General features: G+C 27.3%; 2 protein-coding genes across 3 annotated transcripts; both read left to right on the top strand.

Annotated features, from left to right (window-relative positions):
- Window positions 1–201: 201 nt before the first annotated feature.
- Window positions 202–10,600, top strand: LOC122498378. Its single transcript, XM_043606072.1, has 16 exons — window positions 202–413; window positions 6,069–6,186; window positions 6,338–6,599; window positions 6,705–6,824; window positions 6,898–6,988; window positions 7,053–7,189; window positions 7,281–7,413; window positions 7,495–7,505; window positions 8,342–8,366; window positions 8,874–8,993; window positions 9,071–9,188; window positions 9,303–9,567; window positions 9,699–9,791; window positions 9,938–10,028; window positions 10,165–10,301; window positions 10,456–10,600. Exons 1-16 carry the CDS (start codon window positions 270–272, stop codon window positions 10,598–10,600), a joined length of 2,010 nt encoding a protein of 669 aa, XP_043462007.1. The 5' UTR covers window positions 202–269.
- A 333-nt stretch (window positions 10,601–10,933) lies between these two features.
- LOC122498405 (angiopoietin-1 receptor-like) lies at window positions 10,934–18,023 on the top strand. 2 transcript variants are annotated; one of them, XM_043606111.1, is made up of 4 exons: window positions 10,934–11,102; window positions 17,084–17,151; window positions 17,224–17,517; window positions 17,636–18,023. In XM_043606111.1, the coding sequence occupies exons 1-4, from the start codon at window positions 11,083–11,085 to the stop codon at window positions 17,923–17,925; spliced, it is 672 nt and encodes a 223-aa protein (XP_043462046.1). In that variant the 5' UTR covers window positions 10,934–11,082; the 3' UTR covers window positions 17,926–18,023. The 2 variants fall into 2 exon arrangements, with proteins under 2 accessions (XP_043462046.1, XP_043462049.1); XM_043606114.1 differs by lacking the exon at window positions 17,084–17,151 and having other exon boundaries at window positions 10,935–11,102.
- The last annotated feature ends 841 nt before the right edge of the window (window positions 18,024–18,864 follow it).

Raw genomic sequence — 18,864 nt, forward strand, 5'->3', positions numbered from 1 at the left:
TCTCTCTCTATATACATATTAACAACTAGAATAATGATTTCTTGTCTTTCCATCATCATGTTTAAATAAAATAAGACACGCATTGTGAATAAATTATACGCGACAATTGAATTACTAAGAAGAAGAAGTAGAGAAGAGAAGAGAAAAAAGAAAAATAAGAAGAAGAGAAGGTGGAAAAGGGGGAACTATAGAAAATAAAGTGTAAACGACTGGTCAGTGAGAATAGGACAAAACAAATATTATATAGTGTTCAGATTATAAATCAAGAAATGGATTTCTTTGACGGACCTTATTTTCAGATCAATAAATTTTTTCTCTATGTCATTGGACAGTGGCCGTATCTTTCATTATCACGAAAACGTTGCACACAATTCCTTGTCACTATTGCATTATTCTCATGTTTATTACCTTCAGTAAATTTCTTCTTTTTTACGAAAAAAAAAATTTTTATATTTACTCTTTTTTCAAAATTTAACTAAATTTTTTTTTATTTATATACTTTAGTGTAATTAATAAAATAAATAAAAATAAATTTTATCAATTACACTATCGTTTATAACTGAAAAAAAATTTTTTTGTACATTTGTTGCCACTATTTTTTTCTTGTGTATTTTACTCTGCTGATCACAAAAAAATATTTTTTGTTACTTTATTTATTTTTTTTATTTTAAACATTTTTTTCGAAATTAACTTATATCAATAAAAAGTTTTTTTCTTGTGATTTTTATGTTCAGCAGAGCAAAATACACAAGAAAAAAAAAAGTGGCAAAGAATGTACAAAATGGTTATAAAGTATAAACTAGTGTTTTTAATTTAGTTTAACATTTTTTTATTTTATAAACAAATTTTTATACTTTTTAAAACAAGTTTTTATAATAAAAAATATAGATAAAATGAAAATATGAATAATAAACCGCGTGGAAACGGAAAAATGGCAAATTCTCACTAATAGCCTAAGACAAAAATTTTCATATTTTTACCATTTCCAAAATTTAGCAAACCATGACCTAGGGCAAAAATAGTTTACGACCCAAGAATGTGGCTATGAGTAAAATATTTAATTTTTCAGGTTTTAAACTATTTTTGTCGTTGGCCATGGTTTACTAATTTTTTACCATAGTCAGAATATATAAATTTTGTGGGTTTAAATTTTTTTTCACTGTTGGTGTATTCCACGTCAAGTTCAACACAAAAAATTTTACTAGGTTTTGGAATTCGGTTGAATTTGGGTAGATTGTATCCTCTGGTGGCAATAAATAAAATCCTCAAGCGATTTTAAAAAATTTCAAAAAGTGATGACAGACGTATTGGATTTTTAATTTTTTTGTACTGTTTTTTTGAAAATTATATATTTATGGTTCTCCTTAACGTATTTTAGTTTGTGACCTCTTAAATTGGTCGTATTGAAATATATTTTTATTTAAAAAATTAAAGTTAAAAAATTTATTTAAATTAATTGTTTAAACAATTAATTTAATTTTTTGAAAAGCCATGGTAAAAATATGCTACCTTCAACTTTAATCATTTTTTTACCATTTGTAGCCATAAATGTGTTGAACTTGTCCAGAAATTTTCATCGTAGGACAATTGAAAAGAAAAATCATTTTCTTCTTTTTACATTTCAAAAGTGGACATGGTAGCTTCCGAATTTGACAAATTAATTATCACGACTGAGGATGACAGATGAGAATAGATTCGTTTTTGTTTACGCGACCGCGCAAACAAAAATGTGCGTATACTCAAGCTACAGAGGAAAGTGCTCGGATTTACGTTTCATTTTTTTTTTCTCAAAAACTACTTGTTTAAACAACTAATTAATTGTTTAAACAATTAATTTAAATAATTTTTTAAATAAAAATATATTTCAATACGAACAATTTAAGAGGTCAAAAATAAAATCTGTTAAGGATAACCAAAGATATATAATTTTCAAAAAAAGAGTATAAAAAAATTGAAAATCCAATATATCCGTCACTTTTTGAAATTTTTTAAAATCGCTTGGGGATTTTATTTATTGCCACCAGAGGATAAATTTCAACCGAATCCCAAAATCTAGTAAAATTTTTTGTGTTGAACTGACGTGGAATACACCTGTTAGCTGGAATTTCTCATTTTTACGTTTCCACGCGGAATATAATATTAGTAACAATAAAAATAATAATAGCAATAATAATAATAATAATAATAATAATAACAAAAAATAAATAAAAGTAATAGTATATATAGCAATGGTAGCAAATTAAATTAAATAGAAATATAATGAATTTGATAACATTATAATTATTAAGAATATTTATTAATAATTTAATATAATTAATAAATATTATTAACTGAATAAAAGGTGTCTGGTTTAATATCAGTTTGGGGCAATGTGGATCAAATGATAGAATGTCTTCCACCAATTTTTACAGCTATTGGATGTCTCACTTACACATTCGCTTATATATGCAAAGAGGAAAAAGTAATTATTTGTAAAAATGTTTTTTTTAAATGATTCTCCATTTTGATAGAAAATAATTTTAAGATTTTTTTATTTTATAAAAAAATAAATATAGGGGAATGTAAGGTATCGTGGCGTGTAAAGGTATGTTGGCGGACTTGTCAAATCTGGCATGTAACGTCACATCTGAAGCGCCTTATCACTATGGTCGATGTCTTTTATCGTGATGACATTTTATATGCAGTAGTATTAATGATCAAACGCGTGCTTTGTACTTTAAGTGATTTTGAATAAAAAAGTAGTGAGAAAAAGAAGAAAAGTTTTATTGGATATGTGTGTTAACAGTGCCAGAGTGAAGATTTTTTGAAAATTGAGTCTGGTAAATGTATGGAACGCATTGTTTAGACCTTGGACAACAGTTTTTTGTATTTTACATTTTTCTCAATTCGCGCTGTATGAAAGTAACACCATCATATTTTCATCAATAGCTTGTAAGGTATGATGGCGCAATTTTTGTAACGCACAGTGGCGGATCATTTTTTGCACGAGTTGCAATTGCCCAGTGAGAAATTGCCAATAGACTTTAATCGGTCCAATATCGGTCCAATATTGGTTGCCGTGCTGGGCGCCGATTGACTCCCAATATTGGACCAATATGGGCTGATGCTTGGGATGTAACGGCATCGCCAATCATCGGTTGTCAATATTGGTCCAATATTGGCCGAATATTGGCAACCAAGAGAAAAAAATTTTTTTAAATAAATTTTTTTTAATTAAATAATAATAATAAAAAATTAATGTTTATAATTTTTGTTTAATATATTTATTTGTTTAATTATTTATTTTTAATAATTCATGTAAATAATAAATAATTTATTATTTATAAATTATAAATATTTAAAAATGCAGCAGCTATTAGAAAATAGCATTCTGCAAAAAAATTCTATCATTGAAAAATCAATGATAGGCGAGAGAAATCCGCGTCTTTAAATAGATTCGCAGATGATAGACAAGAGATATCCGCGTCATTAAACGGATTCGCAGATATACTCTGGTCTCGCGACGAATCTCTCGATACTTATATACACTGGAGTCGCCGTGTCAGTTGCGAGAACGGTTACAGCGTCCCTCTTGCGGGAGAGATAAGAATTGTCACGTAAACTGCTAAATCGCTTTACCGACCGCCTTATTATACCCGCAGTTTACGTGACAATTCTTATCTCCGCCGCAAGAGGGACGCTGTAACCGTTCTCGCAACTGACACGGCGACTCCAGTGTATATAAGTATCGAGAGATTCGTCGCGAGACCAGAGTATATCTGCGAATCCGTTTAATGACGCGGATATCTCTTGTCTATCATCTGCGAATCTATTTAAAGACGCGGATTTCTCTCGCCTATCATTGATTTTTCAATGATAGAATTTTTTTGCAGAATGCTATTTTCTAATAGCTGCTGCATTTTTAAATTATTATAATTTATAAATAATAAATTATTTATTATTTACATGAATTATTAAAAATAAATAATTAAACAAATAAATATATTAAACAAAAATTATAAACATTAATTTTTTATTATTATTATTTAATTAAAAAAATTTTTTTCTCTTGGTTGCCAATATTCGGCCAATATTGGACCAATATTGACAACCGATGATTGGCGATGCCGTTACATCCCAAGCATCAGCCCATATTGGTCCAATATTGGGAGCCTTTATTGGACCGATGATCGGTCTCTTGGCTCCCAATATTGGACCGATATTGGACCGGTGAGAAATTTCTCACTGGGTGTCTTTGCATTTTTTGTGTACTAATGCCTCATGTGCTCCAACGCAACAATTCTCGAATATGTGACACTTGCGGTCTTCTCTTATTCTAGTTGCGTTAAAACAGCCACCAGCTACTTCACATGTCCAAATTGTAACCATAACTGAACCCAGTAAACGAAAACTAATTGAAATGAATTAAAAAGAATTCACAAAGAGCTTTCGTGAATCCCGCTTTGTGACAAATACGAATTGGAGCCATGATGCAATTTTCCTGAATTCGTGAAACTGTATTGAACTTCCGAACCTTCTATCCGTACCAATTCACTGGACAAGTTTTGAGCCTTTAATTTTTTTCAATTCGTTAGCACGAATTCAATGCATTCCTTGGCCATTTCTTTCGAATGCGAATTCGTTTGGACAAATTGGTACATATTGAATTAAATTCAATTGAATATACAAAGAGCTTGAGTGAATCCCGCTTTGTGACAAATACGAATTGGAGCCTACCAAAAATGTTAATTCGTTTCAATTCATTTGAATTAGTTTTTTTTTACTGGGAAGTGAAACTTTTTTTTCTATAATGTAAAATCATCAGTTTTTTCTCTTTTTGTTATTTTTCATCATTTCTAGTAGTTTTAATAAATAATTTTAACATCTACATAATATTTTAGTTAAATACACCAAATGCGCCACCATACCTTACAACTTTCAAAAATAAAAAAAATCAGTTTTTTGCGCCAAGAGCTGTAAAATTTCACTGAATTTAAATTTTAGCAGACGCTTCTGACAGAAATATGCTTAATAGATGTCAGCAACTGCCTGCTTTTGAAATTTTGAAAAATATTGTTTTTTGAGAGAGAGAGAGACGCAAAAAAGAAAGTGTCCGCCACCATACCTTACACTCCTCTATAATTTATTTTTTTAAACAATTATTTATCCATTTTAACTGCAAGGCAATTATTTATATCCATATGTGACGCTCCACGAGAAAAGGGACCTTATGACAAGAGTAAATAAGGTCCCTTTTCTCGTGGAGCGTCACATATGTATATTCAACTGAAAGTACATATATATATATATTCATCCATTTTAATTGAATTATTATTTTTTTCGTAATTTAGTATTTTATTATTTATTATTTTGAAATAAAACGAAATTATTTTTTTTCAAATACTTTCCCAGTGTAAGAAAAGGGAAATTATTTTAATTCCAGTAAGTCGAATTCTAATTTAATTTTGTTGTAATTAATTTAAATTGTGAGAAAAATTAACTTATTCTCAAAATTATATTTTTTAACTGAAACAATTTTTTTTTGATAAAATTGGGGTTTAATTTTTCCACTTGAGAACGCCGAGATCATTGCTAGGTGGCGCTGGCGTGAAATCTGATTTTATAAACTGAACTGCCATTCAGCGGTGACCTTGGCGTTCGCAGGTGAAGAATACCATCTCCATATTGAATCTCAAGATGTTCGTAACGTTCGAAATTCTTGAAAAATTATTTTTTAGGTTAAGAAAAAATACGTCCTTTATTAATGAGGGGTTAGGCCTCTGTAGGAGTGACTTAACAATTTTTTAGGTGTATTAACAATTTTTTTTTACCAATGTTGTCGACCTTGAGTCCGACGTATCTTGACTCGTCGTCTGCTGGTTTGGCCCAGCGCGCCATCTTCATATATTCAAAAAGTGCGCGAAAATTTAAACATTCGAATTTTTTTTTATATTTCAGTATTTAAACAATTAAAATATATTGAATTATTATAATTATTACAGTGGCGTAACCCCTTAAATTTAGCACTGTACTTACGAAAGAAATTTTTTCTTACCTATTAATCTTCTATTATCAATATGTACTGACAGTTAAAGATTCTTCTTGAAAGAATAAAAAGTGATTGGCAAGTTTGGTCATTTGGTGATGAAAACGCTATTCTTACGAGTCATGCAGAGCATGGAAGAAGTTATACAATACTTTATGCTGGTACGTATTTTTTAATACAAATTTTTATTTTTTAATACTACTATTAACAATAATACAGTTTTTTGTTAATTATTATTATTTATTAATTTAACTTCGACTTCTTCCGCCATATTGGATCGGCTATTTATAATTTTCCATTTGAATGTGTTAGGATGCGTGACAGGAACGACGATAACTTACGCTGCAATGACATTGACACCACAAATTTTAAATATTATCTTACCACTGAATCAAACTCGACCAAGAAAATTGCCATTTCCATTAGAGTATTTTGTCGATAAAAATGAATATTTTTATTGGATTGAACTTCATGTTTTTATAACTGCAACCATTGAAATGTTCGTTCTCATTGCATCCGAATCAATATTTGCCGTTTTCACCGAACACGCCTGTGGATTATTTAAAATAGTTGGGTAATTATAATAATAAAAGAGACGAAAAAATTGTTATTTTAAAAAAAAAATATATTTATGGCTGAATTGAAAAAAATAGTTTATAAAAAAATCTATTTTCTGCAGGTATCGTCTAAAAACTATAAAAAATGTTTATAATTCTAAAACGAATTCTAAAGAAGATGCAGAAGAGGCAACTTATAAAATAATAACACTTTGTATTGAACAACATAATCGAGCTATTGAGTTTGTATATTTGGAAAAAAACAACATTTTTTTTATTTTACAATAAAATTTTTATGTGTAATTGTTTTTACAGATTTTGCGATACAATCGAATCTTGTTTTTCAATTTGTTTTTTCTTTACAATGGGACTAAACTCTGTTATTATCAGTGCCACTTTATTACAAGTAAAAAGGAATTTATCTTTTCAAAATAAATTTCGACACAATTACTAATTTCTTCTTATTATAGGTTGTTGTCAATATGAATAAATTAAATGATGCTGTAAAATTTGCAACATTTTCTATTGCCCTAATTATTCATCTCTATTTCAATAGTTTACCAGCACAACGTCTAATGGATAATAGTGTTTTTCTAGCCGATCTCATGTATATTTTTTTTAATTTATTTAATTTCTTATTTAATTAAAATTAAAATTTTTTTTTTAAATTATTATTTAGAAATTATTCCCATTAACAGGTACGATGGATTTTGGTATCAGTTGCCATTGAAACCGAAAAAATTGTTGTCAATGATATTTATAAGAACTACCGCTCCGTGTACATTAACTGCCGGCAATATTTGCGTTATGTCACTGAAAACTTTTTGTAAGGTTAGAGTCGTATTTTAATTTTATTTTCTCTTTTTTGCAATTGAAAAAAAATTATTATAACAATATTTTATTTTCTTACAGATTCTTCAAACGTCGTTTTCATACTTTACTCTACTTTCCTCAATTAGAACATGATGACTCTTCCGCAGTTATAAACGAATCTACAATTTCCAGGAAGTATTTTAATAATTTAATTAATTAATAATTTAATTATTTAAATATTATCAATTGTAATTAAAACACAAATTAAATAAGATAATTTACAATTATTTTGTATAAAAATATTTCTGAATGTTAATAAAAACCTAGAGAATTTTCCTTTTCTTGGTTGAAGAAATTAGTGTTCTGTTTTACCGACCGCGGATAACTAAAATCTGTAATTTAATAAGTAATTCACTTGGGACTCACTATGAAAAAGAAAAGCGCTGGGACAGGTCGGGCATTTAATTCATTCTCATTTTGACGTTGGAACTTGACAAATCACGTTAGTGTCCACATCCAAAATTTAATAAATTAATACAGTGTAAAAAATTTATCAATGAACCTTATTGTCAATTGAGTTTATTTAACAATATTTCGTTAAATAAAATTAACTATTCAAAAATGAATAAAAATCTAAAATTAATAAAAAAAATAAAACTAAGAGAAAAGTAATAAAATAAGCAAGAATAGTAAACAAACGTTACATTATAAAATAAATGATATGTTATCTGTTTGAAGAATGATAAACGACTAATGGTCTCAGGAGGTGAATAAAGTTTGTCAGAATCTATATACATGTAGAGGCACGAGTTCCATGGAAATGATTACTATGAAAATAATAATCGTTCTCTGGCAGACTTTCTAAGAGACAATCAGAGGCAATTTTCTTTCGTTGAAAATTCCATTTAAAATTTATCATTCATTCAAGAGAAGAAATTGAATAAAGCCGTATTGTGAATATCTACCAAAGGGTTTGATATGAATAAATAAAATTTTCACCCCTCTCGATAGGTTGTGGTAGTTTTTTTACCTTCAAATCATAAAATCTCGTCAGTCTTGTATTGACATTAATTTAACTGAGAAATGTCTGATTTCTTTGACAATCGTTATTTTTATATAAATAAATTTTTCTTATCTTGCATTGGACAATGGCCATTTCACAGCTTATGGCGAAATTTTGCAATTCAATGTTTCATTATTATTGCGCTTTTAATTTGTTTAATCACTACGGTATAATTAAATTAGAATTGATATAAAATAAAGTTTCTTCTTGTTTTAAAATATGCTTATAATTATAAAACAAACTTTAATATTAGAAATAATAATTATTTAGAGTTTCTTACTTTAAATTAATTGGGTTAAAAGTAAAATTTTATTGTAAAATTTCATAAACGTTGGGAATTTAAGAATTTTTAGTTTTTTTCAAAGTAATTTATTCCTTTTTAATTAAAATTAATGGGAAATTTTTTTCTTACTAGATATCTGGTTTTTTAAAAGTATGGGGCGATTCGGATAAAATGATAGAATGCCTTCCAACAATATTTACAGGAATTGGTTGTTTGGTTTATTGTATTATTTATTTGTCGAAACAAAAAAAGGTGAGATTTTTTGAAGATCGATTCATTCTTTTTATCCTTCTGTCTATTAATATAAAATAATTTTTTTTTCTTTAAAGCTAAGTCAACTTTTTTACGAAATTAAACGTGATTGGGAATTTTGGACTTCTGATCGTGAGCGATTAATTATTTTGAGTCACGCAAGTCATGGAAGGATTTATACTATTTTTTATACGGGTATTAAAAAAAAGGATAATTATTTTTATTAGTAATTTATAAAATTTTTCGTAATGTGAGAAATAGAAAATTTTTTATACTTAAAATTTTTTCTTTAAAGTATAAAAATTTTAGGATGCATATCGGGAACTTTATTGACTTATTTAATAATGGCAGTGATACCACAATTTCTCGATATTGTTTTACCTCTAAATGAAACGCGTCCGAAAAAATTGCCATTTCAAATGTATTATTTTGTAAATTATTCCGAGGATTATTTTTATTGGATTATGCTTCATATTTCATTTAATGCTGTATTGGAAATGTGTATTCTCATTGGTTCTGAATCGATTTTGGCAGTATTTACCGAACATGCTTGTGCACTATTTAAAATAATTGGGTAAATTACCAATTTTTTTAAATTTATTTTTGCAAGACAATTGTTTAAAATTTTTTTTTTTAAATTCATATGGGTAAATTTTTTTAAATTTGTTTTTAATTTATGTTATAAAAATTTGTTTTCTCTTTTAGTGTGCAATTAAAAAAAATTAATAACCATGAGAGTGAGAGGAAAAATTTGAGGACAGTGATTTTTTGCATTGAACAACATAATCGAGCTATTGAGTTCGTATATTCAAAATCTTCATTTTCATGCAAAAATGTAATTAGTTACATAGAAAGGAGTACTTTAGTTTATAATTAGGCAATTATTTAGAATCTTTTTATTTAAGTTATAAGTATAATTATTATTAACAAAAAAATTAAATTAGATTTTGCAGTATCATCGAATCTCTTTTCAGTCCTTGCTTCTTTTTCATAATGGGATTGAATACAATTTTAATTTCTGCTTCTTTAATTCAGGTTGGAATTTTTTTTTAAATTTCTCTGCAAATAATACTGGAATTTAAAAATTTTTAATAGTAAATGTAAATTTTAAGGGGTCATGTAAATTTGTTTACTAGTACTAAATTATTAAAAAAGAAAATTTATATTATAGGTTGTTGTAAATCTCAATAAATTTGATATTGCCGTAAGATTTGGAGCATTTACTGGTGCTTCCATTGCTCATTTATTTTTGAACAGTCTCCCCGCACAAAGATTAATGGATTCTAGTGCTGGTCTCGTAAATAATTTGTAATTATATACAATAAATTAAAATTTAACAAAGTATTTAATTTTCAGTACAATTTTTAGTACCGTTCAGCAACATTTTTTTTACAAATAAATTCTATATTAAAATAATTGTTCTTAAATATTTAAATAAAATTAATGTCTTGTTTATTAACAGATACGATAGCTCATGGCATCAAATGCCAGTGAAATTAAGAAAACTTTTATTACTAATTATGATGAGAAGCCGAAATCCCTGTAAATTAACTGCTGGCAAAATGTTAGATTTATCACTGAGAAGTGTTTGTTCGGTGAGAATATAATTTCAATAATTTTGAAATCCTTTTTTTCGTACTATGACATGTTTTTGTTTTCCAAATTTATGTTCCTTTATTTTAAATTTACTCATTTTGTTTTTTAATTTTCCTTCCTTAAAATGTAGTATTTTACCAAAAGAAAGAAATTTTCTTAATAATAACTGTCGAGAATGATAAAATTTTGAATATTAAAAAAAATACTTATCAGAAATAATTTTTTTTTCTAGGTTCTTCAGGCTTCTTTTTCGTATTTTACTTTGCTATCAACAATGACAACGTAATAATTAGATTATACATTTTTTATAGGCTTACTGTAAATAAATTTTATTCATGTTTCGTGTTTTAAGTATTTAAACATTGCAAAGTTTTATATAGAATTACAGAAGGATTTTTTTTAACACTTCTATAAAGTGTCATTTTTGTTTGAAAAAATATATTCCTTAATAAATAAACTGTTTGTTTTTACACTTTTTCAACCAAGGTCAGCAATGAAATTGCACAAATTTTTGTGAGTACTTTTTTTAAAACTCTTGTTTATTCATTAATATTTATTTAAATTTGTTTATGGGATTCTATTTATAAATTAGTTGGACAATTACAATCGAGGTAGATAAAACCTTAAAGTGACTTAAAAGCGTGGACATTAGTTTTTTAAAAAATTTAAAGAATTAAATTCTTTGTCCCTGTTTTTCTAAAAAATTGAGCAGGCGAGAACCTAATGGTTGTTAGAATACCACTTTAGCTAAGACATGACGTTAACGCAGTACACAGTGAGCCCTGGTAAAAATTTTGGACTAATTCCAGATTAAATACGGACACATTAGTACGGATTAGTCCGAAAATTGTACGAAAAAGTTCCGAAAATGATCCGCGCTAGTCTGATATCAATCCGAACGAAAACCTGAATCCGAAAACACTCCAGAGTAATCCTGAATGTCTACGAATTCAGTCCGTAATTAGTCCGCAACAATCCGAATTTATGACCGGTGAAGAATTCTTCTAAAATAAGTACGGAATTATCCGAAATCAATGTGTAAAGAATACGGAATCAGTCCGCAACAATCCGAGTTTAATCTAGTTAAAAAAACTTAATCCGCAAAATGTCCGGAGCAATTCGAACTCTGTAAGCAAGAAATCCGGTATTATTCCGCAACAATTTGAAACTAAGTGTGGCAAAATCCTATTCCGAAAGAAGTACGAAACAATCCGAAATCTGTATGCTAAGAATCCGAAAATGGTCTGCAACAATCCGGATTTAATCCAATTAAAAGGTATAATCCGAAACAAATACGAAATAATCCGAAATCAATATGTAAAGAATACGAAATTAGTCCGCAATAATCCAAATTTAATCCAGTTAAAAGATTTAATCCGAAACAAGTATAGAACAATCCGAAATTTGTATGCAAAGAATTCGGTAATAGTCAGGATCAATCCGAATAATATCCGATCAAAAGACCCCAGTCCGAAAATAAGTCTTATTATTATAAGAATTTGTAAATATGTACAATCCACAGACAGTTCAAAACAATCCATATTCAATCCAATTCAAAGACTTAATCCGCAATGATTTTGTTATAATATTGAATTAATATATTAAAAACAATTTGTATTAAATGCAGATAAATTCAAACTATAATTATAATTTCGTAGGACAAAAACCTGACCAAAACTAGATTAATTCCGGATTTAATAATTTCACATTTCCAAGTTGTGTATTATCCAAAAGGGGGTATTTTCTTGCGTATTGGAGTGTACACATTCCCGGTAAAGCTATGTAATACCCGTAATAGTGCGTAATGGTGCGTAATAGTCAGTAATATAGCGTATTACCGAGTAATAGCTGTGTAATAGTAAGTAATATCGTGTAATAGTCGCGTAATAGTATTGTTATTTGCATAGTTTAATTTATCAAATAATTATTTAACTACATTGTCAAACATAGAAATTTGACTCTTATAAATATGGATGTTCATGGGTACTATGATATTAAAAATTATATTTGTACAGTATACCACGCCCTCAAATAGAGGAAAATAATTTTAAGTTACTATGTACATTAAACTCGATTTTAAATGCTTCAAGTGTTTCATGATTTAAAACAATGTTCTCGTTTGCTTTATAATTTTTTATTCTTGTAAATTAATGAAAAATTTTCATTTCGTTTCATGTGCATTATTTATTTATTTAAAGCAAATATTAGGGTAAGTGTGGGTATTACCGTGGGTGCGTGAGTTACCGTGGTTTCGCTATTTTTGTCAAATTTTACCATTTATATTCCAATTTGTTAATCAAAAAATTCAGATAGTTACTTTCTTATTGTATGTGTTTAATAAATAAAAAATTATTGTTATTTAACTTAAATTTCTCGTTTTAAAAAATTCTAAATTTTGTAGGTGCGGAAAGTTTGATAAATTGCTCATTGTAATGCAAAAATACAGTTTTATATAAAAAATATTTAATTAAATATTATTAGGTATGTATATGTACTAAATAAAGGCACTAAATAAAGTTATTAATAGATTTATAACGAATTCTGTGATTATTATTAGTATCTGCTAAAATATAAGAATATTTATTGTTAAATTAATAAACCATTGTTTTAAATTTGCTTAATTTCATTCAACCGTTTGCGAATTCTAAAAGTTGAAATTTTCGCGGTATAAGGCACACGGTATTCCGATCATGAAGCTTTGTGCACCACGGTAATACCAGCACTTGCATTACTTTCAAAAATATTTATTATATAATAAAATATACGCACTACGACATTCTAAATTTTTTCATTATATCAAATAAAGTCAAAGATCAATTTAAAAAAAAATTATACAAATATTTTGTGAGGTTTGTTCACAATCTATTGACTAAGTTTTCATCCAAAATACTCAGAATTACACCTGTAATATTGTGTAATATTCCTGTAATATAGCGTAATAGTCGGGTAATATAACGTATTGGCGTAATACTAGCGTAATAGGCGTATTAGTCATGTATTAGCCGTAATGTGCGTAATAGGGATTACTGTGTACACCATTTTTCTTAGAAAATACCCCCTCGGTATTATCAGACTAACTTCGGACTAATTCCGGATTCACTGGTTATACACAAACCGCATTGAGTTTGAATTTATCCGGACAAATTCCGAGCGACAAAAACCTGTCCATAAGCAGACTGTTTCGGATTAGCTGCGGATTCACTGGTTAAACCAACCGGATTACTTCTGCATTTACTAGTTGCATATGATCTAATTAACTGCAAACTAAACCGGACTAATTACGTATTCCATAGTTATAAAAAACGGTATTGATTTAAAACTTAATTCATGGTGAAAAAACTCCACAATAAACCGCATTGTTGCGGACAAATTCCGGATTAGTCTGAAATCGGTCCCACTTTTTATTCAGGGTATTTACTTACGGTAAATAAAATATTTAATTCTGCAGTCAGTTTGTTTTTACAAATTTACTAGTAGGTATTATTAGTTATCTTGTTTCAATATTAAAATTAACACTGATGTGTTTGTTTCTTGTCATTTCTTTTCGTGGCACTTCATAAATTCTATTATGAATTTGAACTTCCATGCGAGCGTGGTATAGTGGTTAGTGTATTCGATTTCGGTGCGATATAATGTTAGATAGGTGTAGGTTCGAATCCCCAAGCGTTTGAAATTTTAAGTTAATGTAAATAAAATTGCGATATAGGTAAATCGAAAAGTATGTTGAATGTACCACGAAGTAATAATAATTAATATGTGTAACTTGTATAATTATTTTTTTATTAACATTCACTAAATTGTCCGGACTAACTTTTGACTGTTTCGGACTAATTCCGGATTCACTAGTTAAAGTTAACTGATTAATTTCGGACTTCATCGGACCAACTCGTTTCATTAGTTGTTCACAAACCGTATAGAATTCGAATTTTTTTTTTTTTTTTTTTTTCGTATTAATTGCGGGTGACAAAAACCTGACCATAAACCGCATTGTTTCGGACAAATTTCGGATTAGTCCGAAATCTGTCCGGTTTTTTAACCAGGGAGGCAAAAAACACGACCTTTCTTATTTGTTATAAACAATTTAATGCAGAAAAACTTCTTTGTGCAAATTTTTTATATTTTATTGTTTACAAGTAATATTTATTTCTGACAAAGTATATTTAATAAGAAAACTTATTAAAATACTAAAAATTAATAATATAATATAATAATATAATAATTTGATATTATTTATTAACTTTTGTCATAAAAAATATAAAAAAATGATAAATTATATATAATTTTTTATGACCAATTGAAACTTCTCTGCTGTTAAATAGTATTAGAATAAGTTAGCTTTTATTTCGTTATAAAGTAGAATAATTTAAAATTCACAACCTTCACGGAGAAAAAGGAATTGTTAAATCTACTAATTAATTGTTAATATAGAACTAGCAAATCTGATTTGTTGTTGAAACAGTTTTTTTGTTCTAGTAACAAATCAAAATTGTTGTGATAACAATTAATTTGTTTGTAGAACAAAAAAAATTGTTGCAACAACAAATCAGATTTGCTATTTCTATATTAACAATTAATTAGTAGATTTAACAATTCCTTTTTCTCCGTGTTATTGTTTAAATAATATTAATTAACAAATAGATAGCTTTGTTAATTTTTCACATAAAGTGCTCATTCCTTTTACAAAATATTTCTAGAAGAATTCGCTTAAAGTTAATGTTTCGTGAAACAACTTTAAAATATTATTAATTGTTTATACCTAAATAATCTTAACTAATAAATACCAGATATTATTCATTTCTTTCATAATGAGTTTTTGCAAAACTATTTCCATGAAGTTAAAAATCAATTTAATCTGATATTAGTGAAATACTTTTATATGTAGTTATTTTTAGTAACAATTATTGTTAACAATTATTATTATATATATTAATCAATTTAATCTGATATAAGTGAAATACTTTTATATGTAGTTATTTAGTAACAATTTAATAATAATTGTTAACAATAATTGTTACTAAATAACTACATATAAAAGTATTTCACTAATATCAGATTAAATTGATTTTTAACTTCATGGAAATAGTTTTGCAAAAACTCATTATGAAAGAAATGAATAATATCTGGTATTTATTAGTTAAGATTATTTATAAACAATGAATAATATTTTAAAGTTGTTTCACGAAACATTAACTTTAAGCGAATTCTTCTAGAAATATTTTGTAAAAGGAATGAGCATAATTAATATTATTTAAACAATAAGGTTGTGAATTTTAAATTATTCTACTTTATAACGAAATAAAAGCTAACTTATTCTAATACTATTTAACAGCAGAGAAGCTTCAATTGGTCATAAAAAATTATATATTTATCATTTTTTATGACAAAAGTTAATAAATAATATCAAATTATTATTAATTTTTAGTATTATAATAAGTTTTCTTATTAAATATACTTTGTAAGAAATAAATATTACTTGCAAACAATAAAATATTAAAGATTTGCACAAAAAAGTTTTTCTGCATTACATTGTTTATAACAAATAAGAAAAATTTTTAATTAACATTCTATTTTTGGAAAATGTTCAGGAGAAGTTTCTTAATTAATTAAGTTAGTTTACTAATAAATATAGTAAATTTTACAAAAATTAGCCCTTGTTGAAAATTTTTTTTTTAAATTTTTATTAACAAATAAAAAATTTCAAATATTATTTATTAAAAATCGGCCTCGAGGAATCGATGCGCAATTTAATTAGCTTTAATTAAAACAAAAGTTTGTTAAATTTGGTTAACCCTCCATCCGTCGCACCTTTTTTTGTAACGCGATCCGTCGCAGGTGAGGGAAATTCTCACCCTCATAAATTAGTCCAAACTTGTTCTAAAATGCCAAATTTTTTTTGAATGTTCATTAGAATTTCTAAACAACCTATTGGCAGTAAAATTAACTTTTATTTCCTGTTAATTATTTAAATAAAAAATTAATGACAAATGAAATCGAGTATACGCGGTCAGTCGCATGGTGAGAAGTTCCCTCACTTCGCGTCAAAAATCCCCGACATTTGCTGCTTTCAAATTCAATAACAAAGAAATTAAAATATAAAAAAACACCAAAATTGTTTTAATGTAAAGAAGAAGAGTGCCGTAAAAGGTACTGAGAATATGAAATTATAATTTTTTGTATTTTAAAAGTTATAAATAAAAAAAGAAACTGGGTGAGGGAAATTCTCACCATGCGACGGATGGAGGGTTAAAAATTGCGGCCTCTAAGTTGTTTTGTCCAAGGCCGTGTTTTTTGCCCCACTGTGCGGTAAAACAGCGTCGACTAATGTAAGTTTTCAACCTGAGCGCCGTTATTTATATTCTACTCTGTAGAAAGAGGGGGTCGCTCGGTAGTGGGGAACTCTCATGCGCTGATTGGCTACACGCGAAGTCAGGTGCGGCACATGATAAAATTTCGCCCTAAAAATGTTTTTCAGCAACTAGTTTTAAATTTTACAGAGGATTAGCGGCATTTCTTATAGGAGGGACAGGATTGTCAGTATTTTTTTTTACAAGAAATAACAAAGGTACTTTATAATTGCTTTTTTTAATATTACATTTGGTTCTAAAAAAGTTGAGTTCATTCTTTTTATTTTTAGGCAAATCTTCTGAACGAAGGACAGATAAGTTTGAAATGAAACTCGAGAATGATTACTGTCTTATTACGTTTAAAGAAAAATTTCCAGAAAACTCTAATGTAACATACTTAATTGATGTTATAGATACATCGAATAATAAAATTTACAGAAATAGAAGCATAACACATGATTTAGAATCACTTCCAATTTATTTACTTGCAGAAAATAAATACATGATAAAAATTACTGCCTGTGAAAAAAATAGATGTTCTGCTTTTGAAACTTTCCCTGAATTTAATAGTGTCTCTGCAACAGGTATACCCAAGAAAATTTTATTTGAAACTTATTCTATTATCACTTTTGAACTACAAATATTTCACTTAGAGTTTATTTTTTCACCTGGACAATGCGAAAATAATTTTTTAACTTTCAGAATTACCTCCTGCGCCATTGTCACTTTCAGTGTTCAACATTACGAATTCAACGTGTGGATTTAATTGGACACTGGCTAACAGTAAAAACGAATACACAAAATACAAATTGAGCTATAAAAAAGGAGAGATGAATTTTGTAAATGAAGATTTTTTTCAAAATACTAATTATACTCAAAGATGGCTAAAAGATCTGATCCCTGGCACTTACTATACAATTAAATTGAGTACTATTAACAGTTTAGGAGAATCTGAAAAAACCTTGCAACAAAAATTCAAAACTAAATTCTAATCGTCTTCAAGTGAGATTATATTTTTCGACACTACTCATATATTGTAATATTGTCAAGTCTTTCTTCTTTAGTTGGTTCTTAAATAAAATATTCTTTCACAACATTTAGTAGGCTCATTGACTTTTCCTCATCCCGAATTAGATTTATTTTGAAACTAATATAACAAGTTGTTCATTTCATGATCATTAAGCTTCCTCAATATAATATATACGAATCGTTTAATTTTTTATTTTAGAATAATTATTTTAAAGTGTTAAGATAAAATGTCAAAAAATACAAAATACAAAATTCTATAAATTTTGATAAAATATATACTTTATATACATGAATCGATTCGTTTTTATGTCAGGAATGCAATTTTGACAAGAATTAATAAAAATTTTAATATAGAAAAAAGTTATTTCAAAAAATCCAAAAATTAATTTTTTCAAAAATTAAAAAATTGTGGAAAATTTTTTTTTTAGATATTTTTGAAAATCCTTCTGTCTGATTTTTGGTATTCGTTACCGACATTAGATATTTCTCGGATGCAGTAAGCACGATTTTGTATTAGCGGTAGAATAAATAAGTTTTTTTCATTACTAATTAATAATATATTATTATTTATTTATTATATAAATGTTTTTATATAAAATAATTAAATTTAATACAAAATCGTGCTTACCGCATCCGAGAAATATCTAATGTCGGTAAGTAAGAGTAATAAGGAATTATCAAAACCTTTTTTCAGTGTGAATAAATTTTTTGAACAAAATTATTCTTTTTTTCTTAAAACTTCATTTCCCTTATAAATTCAGCTTTGTTTTACTTTGAAAATTCATTTCTATTATCTACATTTACTTTAAAATAGTGTTATGTTAAGAAAAATGCTTTAAAAGTCACCTCGTATACAAGCATCTATACACTTCTCATTACGGAAAAGGCTCGTATGAGAGATT

This window comes from Leptopilina heterotoma, unplaced genomic scaffold (genome assembly GCF_015476425.1).
Source record: "Leptopilina heterotoma isolate Lh14 unplaced genomic scaffold, ASM1547642v1 Lhet_15, whole genome shotgun sequence".
In the NCBI taxonomy this organism is placed as follows: Eukaryota; Metazoa; Arthropoda; class Insecta; order Hymenoptera; family Figitidae; genus Leptopilina; species Leptopilina heterotoma.

What these genes read in the sequence shown, in the direction of transcription:
- LOC122498378 (XM_043606072.1), top strand. Translation starts at nt 270, where the DNA reads ATGGATTTCTTTGACGGACCTTATTTTCAGATCAATAAATTTTTTCTC. An exon ending in TTATACAATACTTTATGCTG is followed by an intron (nt 6,187 to 6,337) that starts GTACGTATTTTT and finishes TGAATGTGTTAG; the next exon opens with GATGCGTGACAGGAACGACG. An exon ending in TTATACTATTTTTTATACGG is followed by an intron (nt 9,189 to 9,302) that starts GTATTAAAAAAA and finishes TAAAAATTTTAG; the next exon opens with GATGCATATCGGGAACTTTA.
- LOC122498405 (XM_043606111.1), top strand. Translation starts at nt 11,083, where the DNA reads ATGAAATTGCACAAATTTTT. An exon ending in ATGAAATTGCACAAATTTTT is followed by an intron (nt 11,103 to 17,083) that starts GTGAGTACTTTT and finishes TAAATTTTACAG; the next exon opens with AGGATTAGCGGCATTTCTTA. An exon ending in TTTTACAAGAAATAACAAAG is followed by an intron (nt 17,152 to 17,223) that starts GTACTTTATAAT and finishes TTTTATTTTTAG; the next exon opens with GCAAATCTTCTGAACGAAGG.